Here is a 19,945-nt window from a genome sequence, read left to right on the forward strand (position 1 = left end):
AATTGTAGTTTAATCAAAAGTTTCCACCAGAAGTCCTGAGAAGAAAATTTATTACTGGCATAGCTATTATCCTTGCATATGAACCTTTAAATGTCCACTTTCTCATTCTGTGGTTAATTTAAGGCATCGACGGAAGTGCAAATTTTGGTTTTCACTTTTGATTATATTTCTGTTCTTAATTTTTTGGGTTTCTATTGTTTTGTCTTTGATAACAGTCTTTCAGCAATTGCAATAAGCGACCAGCATATTATGGACGCATTCTACCAGTTTTACTCAGTTTGGATCCCCCAAGCTTTGTAATCAAAGTGGTTCATGCCTATGGAGCACATCATACTTTGAAAAATGCCTTACTATCGTGCTTGAAATGTACTCATCCAAGTGCTGCACCGGTATATATTTTATACTGAACTTTCTTTTTCAGACTGTTATCAATTACTAAGGTTGCATCTCTCTTCTACTTCGTTAATTTGTTTACATTTTACTTGTGCAAACCCAAGTGCCGCACTTGTATTTGTTTTATATTAAACATCCTCTTTTAGACTCTTATCCATTAATAAAGTTGAATCTCCCTTTCTACTTTGGTGTTTCTTTTACATTTTACTTCATCCGTGAAGATATTTGTTTTTCATGTACCTTTACATAAGTTGCTTAGTACTTTTAGTAATCATGAGAGATGAATGGGTAGTCTTTTATACTCTTTTTTACCAATCAGGTGTGTTCTCTAATATGGTACCATTACTTATTTTTACTGGTTTATTTACCAGCATCTATAGTACCGTTATAACTGTACTTCCATTACTTGGCAGCCATCAAGCATCAAAGTTGAGTACCTTACCCACTTTTGGTATGTACTTTTTGTCAGGTTTATACAGTGGCGGGATCGTTTGCTTGGTGGTTGTTATCCTCCTCTGCATTCACAGCTCTTGATGGTTGCTATACATATATAAGCTGGTCGGCAATGAGGTCCTGCTCTTGATGCCAAACGTTCTGTTGTGAAAATATTCAGACAGTTGAGATAGGTTGTCTTCAGAATTCATGCAAATCCTAGCATTGCAATAGCCATGAATGTTCCAACCCTGAAGTAGATGTCATTAACACTTTTTTCGAAAAGCAATCTCATGACTGATAGCTTAGAATAATTCGGACATGGCCAAATTAGCAACCACTTAAAATTGTTTTAGAATTCTCTTTAGATACAAGTAAACTATTTCACTTGTCCTTTGTCTATGATCCGAAAGAAATTAACGGTCTAGTATGTTCAAAGCTTGGCCTCTGTCGGTTTTTGTATGTTCTCAGAGAAATTACAGGTTGAGAAACATGAATTATTGGGTTGCTTGCTTTTCGTAATCAGGAATTAAGTACAAATCAGATTAGGACTGAGTATTAATAATTTTATTAAAATATTAGCAAAGATAATGATGAATGACGGTGAAATATAAAATTATAGACAATATGATTTTTAGTGTTATATTTTCTTATTTGAATTATGTTTTTGTAATATAAATTCATGAGATAAATAATAATGATAAAGTATGCAAAATTAAGGATAAATATAAAAGATAAATAAATAAATTATTGTATATAGAATATATAATAAATATTATATCTTAAATAACAAAAATAGTTTACAACTTTTTATTATTATGAATATCTATGATAAATTATTGTATATAGAATAATGTAAACCTTGTCGATTGAAAAATACAAGAAACCTCTCAGTTAATGCGTCACGTATGAACTGAAGTTAGTTTCCACAATGTAAACATTTAGTTAAATGTTGATGTAAAATTTTAATATATTTTTACATAAATTATGTAAAATTTAATACTAATTAAAATAAAAATAATACATGATATATTTAAATACTCAAAATAATATATTATCTACAGATAGAATTTTTATATAAATAATTTTTATTTAAATATTTAGAATTTAACTTGTTAAAAAATATAGAACAATGACAATTTGGTAAAATATACAATCCAGTAATCTTTTTATTCCTTCAACCAAACACTATAATCTTACATTCTTGCCAAACCAACCAAACACAGTAATGTAACATTCTCAGTAATCCTATTCCCTGGTAATCTTTTATTCCCAGTAGTAATCTTACATTCCGTGAACCAAACGCACCCTAAGAAGTAATAAATCATTTTGACGAAAATGTCTCAGATATGTGCCTCTTCTGAATGAGGTGCTTAGATCTAGATGGATCTAGTCAGACAGAGTGGTATAAATCGCTTGGTAATTCATTCCAGGCCGACATAGTGAATCTTGTTTTCAGTGAAGGTTATTTCTGGAATATACTTTTCTGTGGAAGAGAAACCAATTTATGTGAACAATAATCTTATTTTGATGCAATAGCAAGACTACATATACAGTGGTACAGGCTCTTGAAACGTCTGCACCCATGCAGCATGTTGATTCTGATAACTACTCATATGATTATGAAGCGATCTTTCAGGATGATTTCACAGATATTGATAGTTCTTCTGATACCGAGGAAATCCTGAATTCTGATTCTGATGAGGAGAATAAACTGTTATACTTGACGAAAATGGGGTACTCAAAGGCTGAGGCTTCAATAGCCATGGAGAGATGTGGTCCGAATTCATCAATTGCAGAGTTGACAGATTTTATATGTGCTGCTCAAATGGCTAAGGCTGCTGACACACTTCTTTCGGCAGAAGATAGGAAGCTATTATGCAATTACCTCAATTACAAGAAAAGACGAAACTCGGGCTATGATTTTTGGAAAAGGAAGAAGCAGAGGAAGCTTGAAAAGAAGCTTCTTAATGAAGACAATCATGCAGTTCATCTTCCAAATCTAATTATTGGTTTTGGGGTTCCTATTAAACCAGATCAGATAACTTAAAGAACACTTCCAGAAGATGCTATTTGGCCTCCTTATTTCTACTATGAGAACATGGCACTTGCTCTAGTTGGTGCTTGGACCGAAATGTCACGGTTCTTATACGATGTAGAGCCAGAATTTGTATATTTGAAGTATTTTTGTGTTGCTACACGGAAAATGAGCTATATTCATAATCTGCCAATTAAGAACATATTTCCTTTTAATCCGCTTCCTCCACGCACCATACATGATGCTTTTTCATTGACAAAAAATGGTGGTCTTCCTAGGATCCAAGAACAAAGTTGAACTGTTTACAAACATGTACAGGAAGTGCCAAATTGACAGAAAGGATCCGTAAGACTCTTGAAGCTTATGACGATGAGCCACCTTCGAGTGTCCAGAAGTATGTTCTTGATGAGTGGCGAAAATGGAATCTGGTATGGGTTGGAAGGAATAAAGTTGTTTCACTTGAACCTGATGAGGTGGAAATGCTTCTAGGTTTCCCTAAAAACTATACACGAGGAGGATATACTAGAGACATGTTCCCCGGTGGTATCAATGTCCTCTCTTTTTTCTCTAGGATCAGTAATGCAGAGGTTGCATTCTACCTGTCTTGGCATACCATTGAAAACAGATGCGCAAGAACTGAATGGTGATCGATTGGAGCAATTAATGAGTAGATTTGGCAAATTCGACCATGTTATCGGTGTCATTCCATGTAACAACCTTACCGTAAGAAATAAACATCCTCAGGATGAACTAGAAGATTTTTGTGGGTGCATTTTCTTGCAATGGATGCTACAATAGCTTTCTTTTCTGTAACCCCAAGATACGCACTGCCATATCTCACTCTTCCCGAAATATGGAAAGGTTTAGTTAATGGCAAAACTTGGTTATCTATATTTTTGGAATCCTGTAACCAAGGTTATCCAATATGAAAGATCTATAAATGTAGAATATGTTCCAATGTCTTATTTTTTTCCATAAGTTCTCAAATTCAAGTTCAACAATCTTCTGAAAGACATAATGGATATATTCCTGACAAAGAAAATGATCGACATGGAAGAGGCAACAATGATGTATCAAGATCTGAACCAGTATCACGGTATAACCAGAGTGCAAGTGATGAATTGTTCATTCCCATAATACACCTTAATGGGACTTATGACTCTGTGATTGGAGAATCTGCTAGAGACATGGATTGATGGCTGGGGAAAATAATTTGTCTGGTGATGCTTATCGCCCTCAGCATGAGATAAGTGATAATCTTTCTTGATAGATTGCTAATGATGTCACAGGAGAGCGTTACAAGTTTAATTCTCCAGACTTTCTGGCTTCTTGGACCACTAACTTTCAAGAAAGTGAAATGCTTCATCATTCTGGCCTCGTTCATTCTTTTTCTTCAATAGAGGTAAAATAAGCAACAACTTGCTTCAAGGACCTTCCTCATTTGAGACTGTCCTGTTTGAAAATGTTTTTCCTCCTTTCTTTATCGAAGAATGAAAGAATTTTGTAAAATGTTGCCTATCACAGGTTCACAATATAATCAAATCATAAGCATTAATTCAAAGAATATCAAAAGAATCAACAACTCTTTAATGTTTAAGAATTATAGCTCTTTGACAAATATCAAAATTTGGATTGGTTTCAGGATGTCTTTCCTATTTTCTATGGTTACATCTATTTAAGATGTCACTCTTCTCTCGCTCTTTGTGAAGTTTGTCACATTCCTCACTTTAAGGACTTGGTATTTTAACCGTATGCGTACAAAATGACACAATCTAGCATAATGGTTACTAGACCTTCTATAATACTTCCATTTCAATTCTCTGAAATCCTTGATAAAGCAATGTGAAAACATCGATCTAATAATGAAATTTCCGAGTACTTGTGTGAAGTTGACTATAACAGGTGTTTCGCAACTCCCTTAGTCCATTTTTATTTAGTGACTTTTTGCCATTTTAGCTAGCTGAATTCAGCTTTATTGTATATAATAATATAATCACCTTTATCAGGCTAGTTGAAACTTATCCATAAAGCCGGGGTGATTAACCAATTGCTCTAGAGGGACAGTTTTATTTCATATAATATAATAGGTTAGCTTTAATATTATCCATAAAGCTGGGGTGATTAACCAATTGCTTTAGGGGGACAACTCAAGCATAACAATCTAGCTGAATATTATCCATAAAACTGGGGCTATTAACCAATTGCTTTATGGGGACAACTCAAGCTTTATTATATATATAATAGTATAACACGGGTATCCAAATTTCTTAAGCTTGTTAAGAAGAATCTGTTATAGTCTAGGTGTTTTGGTGGAATTCAGAAAATTTTATTATCAAATGACTTTAGACTAGATTTGTCAAAGTTTCATCATCGAACATCATCAATAGAAAAGCAATCTAGTCAGCTTTGCAATGTTACATAAGATGCCCCACATTGTACACCTTTATATGTAAATACCAAGCCTTTTTATAATTCTTTTCAATAGGATAAGGCTATCTCATATTTGTGGAAAGGGTAGTGTTTGGGTATATTTCTTCTGAGGTAAGGTCAAGGGTCCTTGTTTTTCTGGTTTTCAATTCTGATATTTTGTCAAAGATTATAACTCTAATCATTAAGAGCTTTTTAATCCAGTTGATATTCAAAGAACTGCAAGATTGCAAAATTGATTCAATGCTCATAACCTTAAAAGCAACACAAATTTATTTATTGCACAAAAGGTGGAGAAAGGAACAAAAAAACAAGCTTAAACAGGATGCTGAAAATAGGAAGATACTACAGTGGTAGATAACAACTTCCACTTATTTATTTAGCATACCCCATCATTCCAGTAATGTTGGGTGTGTAATTGGCCCAATATTTTTTTCCTCATTTGCCCTCTATTTCTTGATTATCTTTTGTGTCAACTCCTTTGGGTAAGCCTTCAGATACACAACTCTTTGCTTCATTCTGAGCAGTCTCCATCATCATCTTTTTCTTTTCTGGCTGGAAATTGAGCTCATTTTTAGATTCAGAACAACTTTTACTAAGGATGATAGCCTTGTCCTTATTCTGAACACAAATTACGACTATAATTGGAGTAGTATTCACCAGACTCTTTGTATCCAGACCATTTGTATTGCCCAATGCCTCACTGGTCCTCAGAAAATTTGATACATGTGTTTGAGGTTTCTTCAGAGTTGCATCTTTCTCATTCATTCTTAAACCTATGGGCCAGTCTCAAATTACCTCTCATTTTACTTCTTTATCTTTTATAATCAGAGAGGTATTAAAAATTGAACGTTTTATCCTTGGCTCAAATACTTTGTTTTCTTCTTCCTTTGCAGCATGTACTTCATTTGTTTTGACATTATCAACTCCACCTTGGGGTTTGATTCCCGATTGTTTGACCAAAACAGACTTAGTAACATCCACTTATATGATTCCTTGAACCAAAAGGTCTTGAACCACTCGTTTGAAGTTACCACAATTCTCAATGGAGTGCCCTCGTGCTCCAGTATGATAGTCACAGAAGACTTTCTCATTATACCATCTTGGGTAAGGGGGCAATAAAGGCTTAGCCTGACATGGGGTAATAAGTTGGGCTTTGAGTAACTCAGGATATAACTTGCTACACGAAATTGAAGGAAACTTGGGTAAAATTTCCCTTGACATCATTGTCTCCTTACAATTGTTTACTTTGCTCTCTTGAAGACCTTGTGATTGATGATCAAAATGTTTTCTTTGAATGTTTGACTCTTGAACATCATGAGACAGACAGTAATTCGAACATTTCTCCTTTTCGACCAGTTCTGAGTTTTTTAGGAGCTTAGGTTTCCCATCTTCAAAACATAGCAATCCTTCTGTTATAAGATCTTGGACCTTTAATTTTAAAGTTATACAATTCTCTACAGAGTGACTGAAATCTCCAGAATGACAATTGCATAATTCTTTGACATTTTGCCAACTTGGATGCCAACAATAAGCTCAAGGAGGAATGGGTGTTATGAGATCATTTTCAAAGAGAAAAGGTACCAAGTCTGAATATGAGATTGGAATTGGAATGAGAGGTATCACTTTATTTTTGCCTTTCTTAGCTTTCTTTAATGGCTTTTGAACCTCTTCTATACTTCACTTCAGTTTGATCTCTTTCGCTTTTTCTAGGAGCTTTATTGGATTTCCACATCTCTTGACAAGTTCTTGGTCATTTTTTTCTATTGCATCAGTTATATCATTCATAATCCCATTCAAATCTTTCACAATAGGATCCTCTAAGGGTTTCTCTCCATGGATTACAATATTCACCAGGTCCATCAATTTGGTCAGTTGTTCCTTTGAATCATCCTGGAAATTTTTTACTTGATCAGTCATCTCTTGTTGTGTCTCGATAAATTGCTCTTGTAGTTTCTCAATTCTACCAACCCTTGCTAAAATCTCATTCATGGCTATTATTATTCTTTAGGAAGACCAAGTTAACTCCACTTTGATTTTAAAAATTCTGTCATGGAATTCTCCACGAATTATTCCACGTTGTCATGATTAAATGCATGTAAAATAGTTTGAAATAAAATATAATTATGAAAAGATGCAAATGCAAATGTAAATATGTGAAGGTAACAATAAAAATACAAATTGTGCAATACAAAAGCAAACATAAAAGTATAAATGAAAATGCAAAGATGCAAAATGCAAATGCATGTATGAAAAGCTGTTACTCAAGAGTGATCATCTTAGAACATATTTCATTGAACACAAAAGTTTCCGTGCATCAAACAAAACTTTTACATACAGGGGATAGCTTTCAGTCCTAACTTCAATAAAACTTTATATATAGGGGATAACTTTCCTTCCTAACTTCTCTAAAGCCAAGTTAGTCCATCAGCTTATGGGTCATATTGCTTGTATGGACTACAACTTCTTCCATGATATTCTCTTTCATCTTCTGTATCAGTTCTCGGAGTTGCTCATTTTCCCTTGTAAGAGAATTTTTTTGTCCAAGAAGTTCTTGGATAAGATCTTCATATATGTTGCAGTTCTTCTTCAATTTGGTGAACCATGTTATCCACTCTTTTTGGGGTATTTCCTAGGCCAACATTTCGAAAGGCTTGACTGATCTTTTGGAAATCTTCATGCATGGTTTCCACTTCTGTGCTCAATTTCTTGTTTTGATCCTTCAAATAACATGCTTGAGCTTCATAAAAACCTCCTTTATTCTGAATGCCCCAACTGATGCTTTTACCGTAGACTGCTTTTGGTATCAACCTGGCAGGATCTTTGTGTAATACTTTTGGTATCAATATAACAGGATCTTTGCGTGCATAGCTCGCTTCTATCCTCGGAGTTTCCTCAGGATGTCTTTCCTTGGCTGTGTCATATTTTGTTAGATCATAAAACTTTTTGTCCATTTATGAATTCTTTCTAATTTGATGAACAGTCTTTCAAGTCAACACCTTTTAGTTATGCCATGATCATGCAATGCAAACAAAAGAAATCAATATAAACAAGTTAGAGCAAAATAACATGCATGGAAAAAATAAGAAAAAAATAAAATGGTTAGTACCAACTAATAGGAAGAAAAAATTTTCTATCTATCAAGGTATAAATCCTAACCTCATGTTTTTCTAGTTCCATGCTTTTATTCAGGAAAAAGAAAAGAAAAGAAAATAAATTAAAAGTTATAGCTTATTTCTCCTTTGTGTACACCTACGGACAGAGTTTTAGTATTTTCTTAGATCAGGAGAATTTTTATGGTTTATTATATGCATGGTTTCAGTTCTAGAAGTAAAGGTACTCGAACTGTCCTTGTTGGTGCCCCCTTGGGCTGCCAAACCCTCAATCCTAGTCCATCACAGACTTAAGCGGATTGAGTTCAATTCGAGGGGACACATTTCTCTATGCCTGACACGGAGAATAAATTCTCACGAAGACATAGAGCATATGAACCCCGAAAGCTACTTGCTAGGTCTGACACGGAGAATAAATTCTCACGAAGATGTCGCTTTAACTCCCATTTAAAAGGGAAAAGCTTGATTATAAAGCTTATGTTATGCAATGTACGTGTTGTGTGTGAGGAGAAATGTTCAAACCTCTAACAAACAAATAAATAATGAAATTTAATACTTGAAAATAAAATAAAAATAAAATAAAAACAATAATAAAGAAGAATATATAAAATATTATGAAAATAATTAGTATATATATAAAATTTTTGAAAGGAAAGAATTATAAATTAAATATATGAATTTTTAATTTCTAATTAATAGAGACAATTTATAATTGATTTTAAAGCTTTACCAATCCCCAGTGAAGTCGCCAAGCTTTCGTAACTGGTTTTCGCCCGGGCACTAATTTTTTACTTGGCGGGAAAATTGATGTGAATAAATGGTTTTTAAAATGTTTAGGGAGTCGCCATCGGCCTTTTGGGTCAGGTAGGTCGAATACCTAAAAATTATCTTTTAAAAGAGTTTTAAGAAAACATCAGTTAAAAGATAAACTGGTTTGCGTTTTAACCAAAAATTCGTTTTTTTAATAATAAAAAGGGATTCGTGGTCGATTACGTTTGGGGAAGGATCAGTACCCCCACAACGCTCAAAATTGGTACTCATTAATTATAAATTGTCTCTATTATTGAAAATTTAAAAATTTAAAAAATATTTAATTCATAATCCTGTTATTTCAAATTTATTAATATAATTTTAAGAAAATCTATTAATATATATATATATATATATATATAAATAAGATATTTATTTATTTATAAATATCTGAAAATGACTTCTAGGTGCTTTAAGACAGCCCCTTTCTTGATATTAAAAAATAAATAAATATTAATAAAATATTTCTCTAAAAATAATTAAAAAAAATTAAATTAATATATATATATAATTTATAAAAGTAGAATATTTAGTTATTTAGAAATATCAAAAAAGACTTGGAGTTGCTTTAAGACAGTCATTTCCTTAATATAAAAAAATTAAAAAATATTTAAAATATTATTATTTTTCCTAAAAGTAATTTATATAAAATTAAATTTATAAATAGGATATTTATTTAATAGAAAATGAATAAAATAAATATTATTTATTATATATATATATATTTGTATGACTAAATAATAATAATAATAATAATAATAATAATAATAATAATAATAATAATAGTTAAATATATTGAAAATAAACATATAAAACTAAAAAAATAACTAAATAGTGACTAAAATAAATAAAATTAAAACTGTGGTATCATATTTATAAATAAAATAATAACAGAATTAATTAATGATTAAAATGAAATAGAATAGAAATTAGCATGCAAAAATCGATATAAAATAATGAAAGAATATCGGTGACCAAAATAAAAAAATAAAAAAAGCCTAAACTATAACGGCTTATGGGTTATTAACCCACTAATTAGTGACTTAAATAAAAAAACACTTAAAGTACAAGGAATTTTACGTTATTTACCCCGAATATTGAATTAAACTCTTCAGTGATCATAACACAAGACGAAACAAACATAGGGAGACTTAAATTTGATTTAACCCTAAAACTAGTGGCTACATGTAAAACACGGAAAACTTAGACCGACTTAAAGGTAATTTACCCAAAACCTAAGTTATATATATATATATATATATATCATTTTTTTCCTGTTTGGCTAACCTAGCCACTCTTATCTTCCTCTTCTTTTCTCTCAACCGAGAGAAATAACCTTCTCCCCCCTTTCTCTTTTACACCCGGCCGGGTACCTAAATAATAAAAATCTCGCTGCTGGCCATTGTAAATCGGTGGCCATTCACTCTTCCGACCACCCCAAACAAAACCCGATCCTAAAAAAAACTTGAGGAAATATAAGTCTCGACTTGGGACAAACCGAGACAACAAAACAAAACAAAAAAAAATCAAGCCCCGAAGCTTCAACCGGCGTTTCGTCGACGACCTAAACTCCGACGAAGAACCAACGGCGAGGTAAACCCATTTTTTTTATATTAACCTACTATTTTTTTTTTCGAAAAAAATAAAATAAAATACTAAGTAAAAAAATAAAATGAAAATCAAATATAAAAATAACCTTTGATGTTTTCTATCTGATTTGTTTTTGCTTTGTATTGATTCTTGATTCCTCTGTAAAAATTACATAATGTTCTGGGGTTTTTATAGCCCCAGTTTACATGTAAAATATGTATATGTATATATATATATATATATATATATATATATATATATATTTGTTGTTGTTTTCTGATTTGTTGATGAGGATGTTGGGACGTGGACGATGCTTACGAGGCCACAGGTGGAGTTACCGGAAGCTACTGGAGTGTAGAGGGACAACTGGGTTGCTTACTGTAAGTTATTGGATGGAGAGGGAACATCTGTTGTTGCTGAAAACTGCTGGAGTACCGCTGTGGTGGAGCTGAAACGTGGAAGGGGCTGCTGTCAAGGTAAAAATGGTGATTACAGAGCCTATTGTTCGAAACATCTAACCGAGTGAGTTTTGCCAATGTAGTGAGCTCCATCGGTATTCTTCCAGAAAGATTATTACCAGAAAGAGCCAAGGCTGTCAGAGAAGTAAGCTTAGAAAAATTACTAGAAATTGTACCAGTAAGCCCCCTGTTTCAAAAATTAACAGATACAATTTCCCTCCCAGCACATGCAATACCAAGCCAATCATTACAAGGATCATTCCCTTCCCAACTATCAGAAAAAATCATTGGATAACCAACAGCTTCAATTATGGATAATAGTATATTAACACGCTCATCACAAGCAACACCAGGTTGATCCAAGCAAAACCTATTACTGCCAGGATTCATATCCACAATTACATTATCACCAAATTTAGGTGTTGACCCTTGAAGCTTATTATCAGTTAAATTCACCAAATGAAAAGACTCTAAATTAAGCAAAGACAAAGGAACAACACCGGTGAGCTGATTATCCCTTAACCACAGAATTTAGTGAGCGACGCCAAATCTTTCTATGGATTGCTTCTTTCGCCTCTTTCGCCATCAAACTGCCTATGGTACCTGTTCATATTTGGTTACCCGAAGCTCATGTAGAGGCACCTACGGCAGGATCCGTCATCTTGGTAGGAATTCCTTTAAATTTAGGAACCTACGGGTTTTTAAGATTTTCAATACCCATGTTTCCCGAAGTGCCACTTTGTTTTACTTCTTTCATTTATACTTTAAGCGCGATTGCTATAATATATACTTCCTTGACCACTTCAAGACAGATCGATCTTAAGAAGATCATTACTTACTCCTCAGTAGCCCATATGAATCTGGTGACTATTGGTATGTTTAGTCGGGCGGTGGCCGTTAGGTCACCTATTTTGAGTTATGGACACACAAGGCCAAAACATGTGTGTCGGGCGTGCGACCCATCAACCTACTAGCAATGGGGGAGAAAACATAGCATGTCGCAACAAAAGCTTGATTTGAGGCGTCAGTAAAACACTGCCGTCTGTTCCAAAAAAAAAAGCCCCTTAGCGCCCCGGGACGGGATTGGGAAACGGCCCTACGCGCAGGCAGCAGCAGCACCGGCTCCACGAAGTCAGAATCGAATCTTTCTGTTGGCTTTCCCAATTCATTCGTAAATAAGAATTTAAGGGCTAGAAGCGAGCGCTTCTAGCTGCTTCGCCTGCTTGCTTCTTATTATGGCGGCTATGTTAGCGTGGCGAAAATGAACGAAAAGTGATATGAATGTGCTATTTTCAAATCGATTGATAGATAGTCTGATCTGTTCTGATAGATCGAAAGAGTAGGAATAGAAAGAGAAGTAATCTATCAATAAGAAGGGGGAAATCCCCTATTTTTATCTATTGATGAGACAACTATATATTCTTGATCCATCAGAAAGAAATCGATATGTATCTGATGGAGTCTACATCGTACGTAGAGCGGGCAAGCGCTTTTTAGGCCAGCTCAGTTCTCTTATCCATCGGTCCAATGCACTGGGCTCATCTCATGGAGGGAAAAGACAAAATGTAGTTGTGTTGTTGTTGTTCGCCGCTTCGATGCATTCCCTTCTCTCCCCGACATCGTCCCACATAGAAAGAAAGAGCGCAGAGCCGCGGCCCGACCTGTGGGTCCGCTAACGTAAAGCGAGGAGTTGAGCCTGAACTGGAGAACCGAAGTCACTTTCGGAACCATACTTCCTACAGCTAACACGCGTCCAGTCCAGCGGGAACGCGCAGCGCAAACGAACGTGAGCTGCTATACCGAATCCCCTGCTGGCCATCGGGGACCGAGTGGTAAGGCCATGATCCACAGGGGAACGGATCACTCATTCTTCTATTGGGGATAGGTGCACGAACGACAACTCCAAACGTCACACATCCGCCGCCTACTTACCGTTTAGGTGGCACCAGCGAGATTCAGCTAAGGAAAAAAAGTTTCGCGGCTGCTCCACTCTGCCGCGGTCTCATGAACTGAACTTCGTTGCCTTCCCGTGCGCAAGCAAGCGCGAGAGAAGCAAGCAAAGTATAAGCTCTGCCAGAAGCAAGACGAGGAAGCGAAGCTTAGCGAGCTTTATAAGGCCGACCACTACATAAGCCGCTGGCGGAAAAAGCTCTTGAGAGCTTCCCTTCATTCGCTTCGCGGGAGCCGCACAGCACATAGCTGGAAGTCAGAGGGCCCATACTACCTGCCTAACCCTTCGCTCCGAGGGACCGTAGATTGGAAAGTGCCTTCTAAACCACCCCATTCATCCAAAAGAGAGGGGAAGGGGCCTATGTATTTGCATGACCCCTGCAGATTTTACCCTATCTATACCCGGAGCCAATCCCCTATCGGTCCTACCACCACGCCGCAGAACGAGAGCTCGTGTGGAACCTTTTATCTCTGGCATAATAGCGGTGGAACGTAACAAAATATTACGGTCGCGTAATATAAGGGCCGGAGGTACGGTAAACTCGGCCAAAATATGACACTCGAAGGGCCCGTCACGAGCAATCCTATCCTATCCGAGTTTACCCCTTGCATGCACTTCAGACAGCCGACCGTAGCATCATAAGGAGGATCTCCCTTTCGAGGTAAAAAAAAAGGTACGATACATAGGAAGTTGGTCTTTCTCAATGTGGTGTATAGCACGAAAAACCTTTCGATACAAGATAGGTCCGTTCTCACATGAAAGAAGAGAAGAAAGGATTGATTCTCTTTTTTATCTTTCTCGAGGAGGAAAGAGAAATAGAGTCTTATGGGGAACATTCGGGCGCATTTATAAAAATCCTCCACTGCATCCAGAATCACAAGTGGAACACTAAGCAGGGGTGGGAAGGCAGCGAACTCCGCAACAAAAGCGAAGCGAGCCCCTTACTCACCTCTCTCTATAAAGCCTCCAGTAAAGCTTAAAAACTGTTGCGCGCTAGTAGCGCGTATCCGTTTTTCAGCTGGCTTCAAAGTTCTAGTTGTAGCGCGCTAGCGCCCCTATAGAGTAAGGCTCTTCTGTGGAGTCGCACTCCACGAGCCTTGTCTTCCCTCCAACGACTAGCTTCCCTTTCTTGTTCCAGCCCGACAACGAGGACGCTGCCCGTCCCCCGCTGTGGAAGGACTTCAGCTTATGGTGTGGTTCAACCCATGGTTATATTAGCATCACCCCCCATTGTTCAGTGCTCCATGCTGCTTCGCTGGGCTTTACCCGTCCCCGGCGTGGACGCAGGCTTCTATAATATAAGAAAATGAGAAGCTCTCAACACAAGAAAATGCGAACCGTACGGAGCCCGCCCGAGTTCATTTTCTGCCGCCACTGGCCGGCCGCGGGGAACTACTGCTCGGTCGGGGGGAAAGGAAAGGCTTGGGCCTACCTATCCCGATAGGACCTCATAAAAGAACGGGAGCTGTTGAGAGGTTTCATAGGCAGCACTTTTGTATGTGATCGTAGTATGTCACGTCGTCTCGTCCCCACTGCATTAAAGAGTACCTATGCACTATGTTTCGGTTCACCAATAAGAAAGATAGAGTTGGGGTGGGGGTCTACGATGTGATACTCAAGTATGACCCGGGGAGATACATGCTAACTATGGGTAGGAAGCAGGAACCTTTATGTAAATAACTTCGGGGGGTTAAAGATCTCTTATACTACAATCGATCGACAGAGCGGAATGACCAGAAAAAGAAGTGAAGTTAGAAAGCCATATGATAGGTGGTAACTATCTTGTATGGTTCGGGGGGTAATCGGCGTACTCCGATCAGTGGGGGGATCTTTGGCTCTATCAAACATACAGGGAATTGGAGGTAGCATTCCACCGATGTTAAGTCATGGACTGGTTTCTTCAGCCCTTTTTCTATGTGTTGGTGTTCTATATGACCGACATAAGACTCGACTTGTTAGATATTACGGAGGTTTAGTGAGCACCATGACGAATCTCTCTACCATTTTCTTTTCTTTTACTTTGGCAAATATGAGTTCACCTGGTACTAGCAGCTTTATCGGGGAATTTCTCATCTTAGTAAGAGCTTTCCAAAGAAATAGCTTAGTAGCCACATTAGCCGCGCTTGGGATGATTTTAGGCGCGGCGTATTCCCTTTGGCTATATAATCGTATGGTTTCTGGAAATTTAAAACCCGATTTCCTCCATAAATTCTCCGATTCAAATGGCAGAGAAGTTTCTATATTTATACCTTTTCTTGTTGGAGGGGCGACCGTCTGTTGAACTACCAAAGAAAAAAGGGTAAACCAATGTGATCATGATGTTGTAGGTGCTTGCGATGGGATGGATGCAACTTCCCTTAGTTGGTTTGGGTGGCATAGCCCGTTGCAGAAGTCTCCCCCTTTTCTTATTTCTTTTTTTAGTCTTTAGGGAGCCAAAGCTTTACCTTACTAATAAAATAAGGCTCGCGCAGGGGCGTTCACTTTTTTTTGGCTGAGCCGTATCTTTCTGGGTGGGACTGAGAGAAAAAAAGGACGGAGGGCAACCATGCATGGTACTTCTCGACCGTGTCTCCGAGGGACAGTTGAACGAGCAACTCATGAATGCGGCCGGGTTGGATGAGCCAATTACTCGAACGCGTTCGGTCTATTTTTTGAGCAAGAATCACAGCCTTACTTTCACCATGATACGGACTCCAAGTTCTTATGGCAGAGCATGAGGAGATTTATCATCAATATGATGATGGGAATGGAAACCAGAAGAACGACCGGGGCCTTCGTAGTCCAAAATAATAAAACCATCAATAACAGTAACGTAAGCATGAGACTTTTTGGTAGTACCGGTGAACCAGATGGCCGCGGTGATGGAATCTGGGATGGAGGACTCGTAGTATCTCTCTAGATCTGGCAAAAGCGAAAGACCCCCTAACGTAATTCGAATGGAGGCTGACCGCTGAGCCCGCTCTGGCCTCGTAGGGTGGGCCCTTGTGGTTGCGAGCTGGAGCTGCCATAGCTTATGGCTAGAGCAATGAGAAGGGCCCCAGCAGAGAGAACAGTAAGGATAACGAGCGCTCCGCCTGTCAATCGGGCGGCAGGAGCAGCGGGCAAGTGCTTGTTAGGCCAACAGCCCAGTGAACCGGGCGGGGCACTCGACGAAAGGGGGGCACACTGAGAAAGTACGAGAAATTAGCCCCGCTCCACTTTATTAAAAGCAATGACCACTACGGGAGGTCAAACCAAGGACCTATGGAAGTCGGGGCTCATCCCCGGTCAATATTGGATCAAACAATAAGGGGCCGTAGCACTTACCTCTTTTTTTATTGATTCAATACAATAGGATAGGGGAAAAGATCGTACAGTTCCCTACCGAAATAATAAAAACTCTCAACGGATCCTCCGCACGCTGGGCATACCTCTTCCGTGCGCCTTTATCGTGACGGGAACAGAACAACAGGGAAAGACCCGGCCAATCTGCCCAGGGCTTTCGGGCTCCTCTCGATCTTATTCGTAGTTGGGAAGGGGGAAGGAGTCTAAATCAATGGACATTAATGAACCATCATTGATGGACGTTGCACATGACACGATCAAGACTCAATGCCTGGCGCTAATAGAGGTTGCTTACTCTCCTAGTAGCGAAGGAAAAGGGCAGGGCTTTTTTCGTAGTAATAGTGGGCTGGGCGGGTCTCATGAGGTCTATGCCGGCCGTCGGAATCAAATGAAGGTCGAAGGACCATTCGATTCATTAAGGGGCATAGATCTAGGCCTATTTGTTTGGTCAATCACCAAAGGCGGGGGGGAACCCTATGGGCGAGACCCCCCGGCCTCGATTCTTTTACATAGTCTGGGGGTCGGTCGCAGCGGAGCAGCGGGCATAGCGGCGCCCTCGCCTGGCGCCATTCCCGAACCTAGCAGCAGACGGGCGGGCCGGGCCTGAATTCAGACCAGACCAGACTCTTCTTTGTTTGAGCTGCTCCCACGCACGCAGACTGGAAGATCTCAGTTGTCCTGGACTGGACAAGTACGTAGAGATCTTCGTGGGATCGGGGAGGGAGTCTCAATTGATCTTTTCTAGGATTCCTTATCACGCCACGCACGGAGATCTTTCCATTGATAGATAAGAGAGAGGGCTCTCCCCTTCCCTTGAATAGACTCTTAAAGGTTAGGTTACTACCTGCCTCTACAGAAGAGGTGTACTTCGTACCGCCCGGAGGTCATATAGATCGAAACCCGGAGCGATAAGAACGAAAGGGTTGGTGTGGCCACAGCTACAACTACTGGCGCTTCAAAAAAAAGGCTTAGATTCTAAGGGTGCTACTGAAAGCCTTTTTTAGGTCGTGTAATAGGGAGGTGTAAACGCTTCGAAAGCCTTAGGTACTTCGGTAGGGCGAGCAGCCCTTAAACCAAAAAACGGTTTGGAACCCTTCCCCTATTTCTACATTTCATTCTCTATCCGGTCCGCCTCAAACAAAATGAGAAAAAATGAGAGGCCTATTGATTCGAAGTCACTACGAAAGGGTCGGTCAATAGCATAGCTCTTTCTTTTTCTGGTTTCCTTTCGAAGGAAAGGCCTTCGCATTTCTAATCCGGTAGGGCCGAACGGCTTTGTTTGCCCCAGCTTAGCTTGGCGAATCGCATCCCTGCGCAACGACATTGTTTGTGCGCCCCTTACCGTTCTCGCTCAGTGTTTGCAACGGCTGGCTGGGGAGGCAGTCGTAGAAGCGAAGCCTATCGCCATGCCGACCATCAAATAAGAGATTGTGGACCTTCTCAAAGATTTGATGGAATGGCCTAGCCCACCCAAGAGCGCTTATGTCATATGAGAACTCATGGCTGGAAACAATCCTTATGGTTTTGATATCCGGTAGGAATAATAAGATCAAAGTCCAGGTTGGTTGATGAGCCTAGTGATAGGAGACTATCTAGCTTGGTTCGGAGAGCACTTGTTGGGTTAAAGATTTTTTTTCTTTCTAAATGTTACGGCCTAAATACTGAACTATTGACCCTACTTGTTTGGATGGGTGTTCACCCCAAAGTGTTCCCGGACTACATGCATACATCCGTAAGTAACTTAGTGCAACATGGCAAATTTCATTGAGAGGAATCAGCAAAGAAAATAAAAATGGGTCAACATCTTAATGTATATTTGAGAGATTGTCCTCGGGCTGAGGAGTGTCCACATGAGTTCGTTGAGGTGTCTACACAGGAATAAAAACCTCTTTTATATTCTGTCGACAGTTCAGATTGATCCACCTAAGTAGAACGAAAAGGAGGAATTGGAAATTCAAAGGGGGGTCAGATCAGAAGCTTTGCTTCCGGTAGCTTGCTGACTCTCCTAGTTAGAAGAAGTCTCTTTGGCGAATTCTTTAGATCTGGATAGAGTCTCCTTTACTTTGATATTCTATTAGTAAAGCGCTAGCACGCTACAACTAGCATAGCATCCTGCGGAAAGGGCTAACGAGCTCCTACTAATAAGTTGGAGCAACAAGCAACGGATTGAGCGCATCTTTCCCCTTTCTATTAGTAAGGTTGTCAAAAGGCTTTCCGATTGTTTGATTGCAGTGCATTTAGACTTGACTAATTTAATATTTAGGGAAAAGAGCATCCGCTTTTATAACAAACTTTTAGTCATCCTACCTACTCTTTTTGCAAAAAGGCTTTGGGGATAGGATCACACTCGAGAAAGAGTCTACTTCAAAGGCTGTAGGGAGGACTAGGCTCTGTAGGTGGGCACCACTATTCATCATGTCAAGACGGTTTGTTTGTTTTCGAAAGTAATAAAAAAGATTCGACGAAAATCGGGCATACATTCGAGAGAGAGAAAGATTAGTTCGTGTCTGGGTCAAGGGGACGGATGACCCGAAACCTCTTACTCCGGTAAGAGATGTCTAACCTCTGTTGTTGTTGCTATAACCTAGTCTTACCCGCTCTTACCTCCCTGCCTGTTTTCATTTCTTTCTTTTATGAGCCCCACTGCCTTCGCTTTCGTTTGGCCCGGGGAATCCCTTACTTTTGGCTACGGTCTTTATTTACCTTTTTTGCACTTTTTTTTTCAAAACTATTAATTCACAAACACTACTGGAATGGCGCGGCACGACAGCAATACCACGACAGATATACTTACCGACGAGAGAGAGCGAGACTGACCCAAAAAAGAGAGAGAACGCAAGAGTGACTTCCCCCTATCACTTAAAGGCCGGAAGAAAGTTTGAATTGAATTTCCTACGACGTTATTTACCAAGCTCGGGACTAGAGGAGCATTTTTAGAATTTTAGGTTGTGATAAGGATAAAGTCTCATTCATATAGTAATGTCCCTAGCTTGTGCCCTATTTGGGACTAAGGCAGGTTTGGAACCTTGTCCTATCACCTTTATAAAATCCCTAGCTCTCTTCCTTAGTGCAACTGCCCTATTCCTACCATGGGAATATCTATCTTTCTTTCTTGTGTCATATCTATTGTTTCGGATATCAAACCGGACGGTATCGTATATGAAGAAAGGTATTGTTGACGTTAGTAGACTAATCTATTCATTGGTAGGGCATTTCTTCCTGTGACCGCCTTTCCTACCAAAAGGCTAACCCAACCAAATCCGATTTTTTTCTAGACTAGAACTTCGGGATTTTTTTAGGATTCATACATGCATTGATCCAGTCGAAGAACCTGCTCCAGAGCGACTACTCCGCCTAGCGTATCTTCCTGCCCGCCCCGGGTTCTCTCTGCTCGGATTCCATAATCAAT

At 38.6% G+C, this 19,945-nt stretch overlaps 1 protein-coding gene across 1 annotated transcript; it reads left to right on the forward strand.

The window, feature by feature from the left end:
- Positions 1-11,779: 11,779 nt before the first annotated feature.
- LOC120185221 (NADH-ubiquinone oxidoreductase chain 4-like) lies at positions 11,780-18,304 on the forward strand (the record flags this gene model as incomplete). The annotated part of the gene is made up of 3 exons (XM_039189509.1): positions 11,780-12,157; positions 15,065-15,476; positions 18,216-18,304. Coding segments are annotated over 3 exons (879 nt in total), but the record flags the coding sequence as incomplete, so codon positions are not given.
- Between the last annotated feature and the right edge of the window lie 1,641 nt (positions 18,305-19,945).

This window comes from Hibiscus syriacus, unplaced genomic scaffold (assembly GCF_006381635.1).
Source record: "Hibiscus syriacus cultivar Baekdansim isolate YM2019G1 unplaced genomic scaffold, ASM638163v2 tig00113021_pilon, whole genome shotgun sequence".
In the NCBI taxonomy this organism is placed as follows: domain Eukaryota; kingdom Viridiplantae; phylum Streptophyta; class Magnoliopsida; order Malvales; family Malvaceae; genus Hibiscus; species Hibiscus syriacus.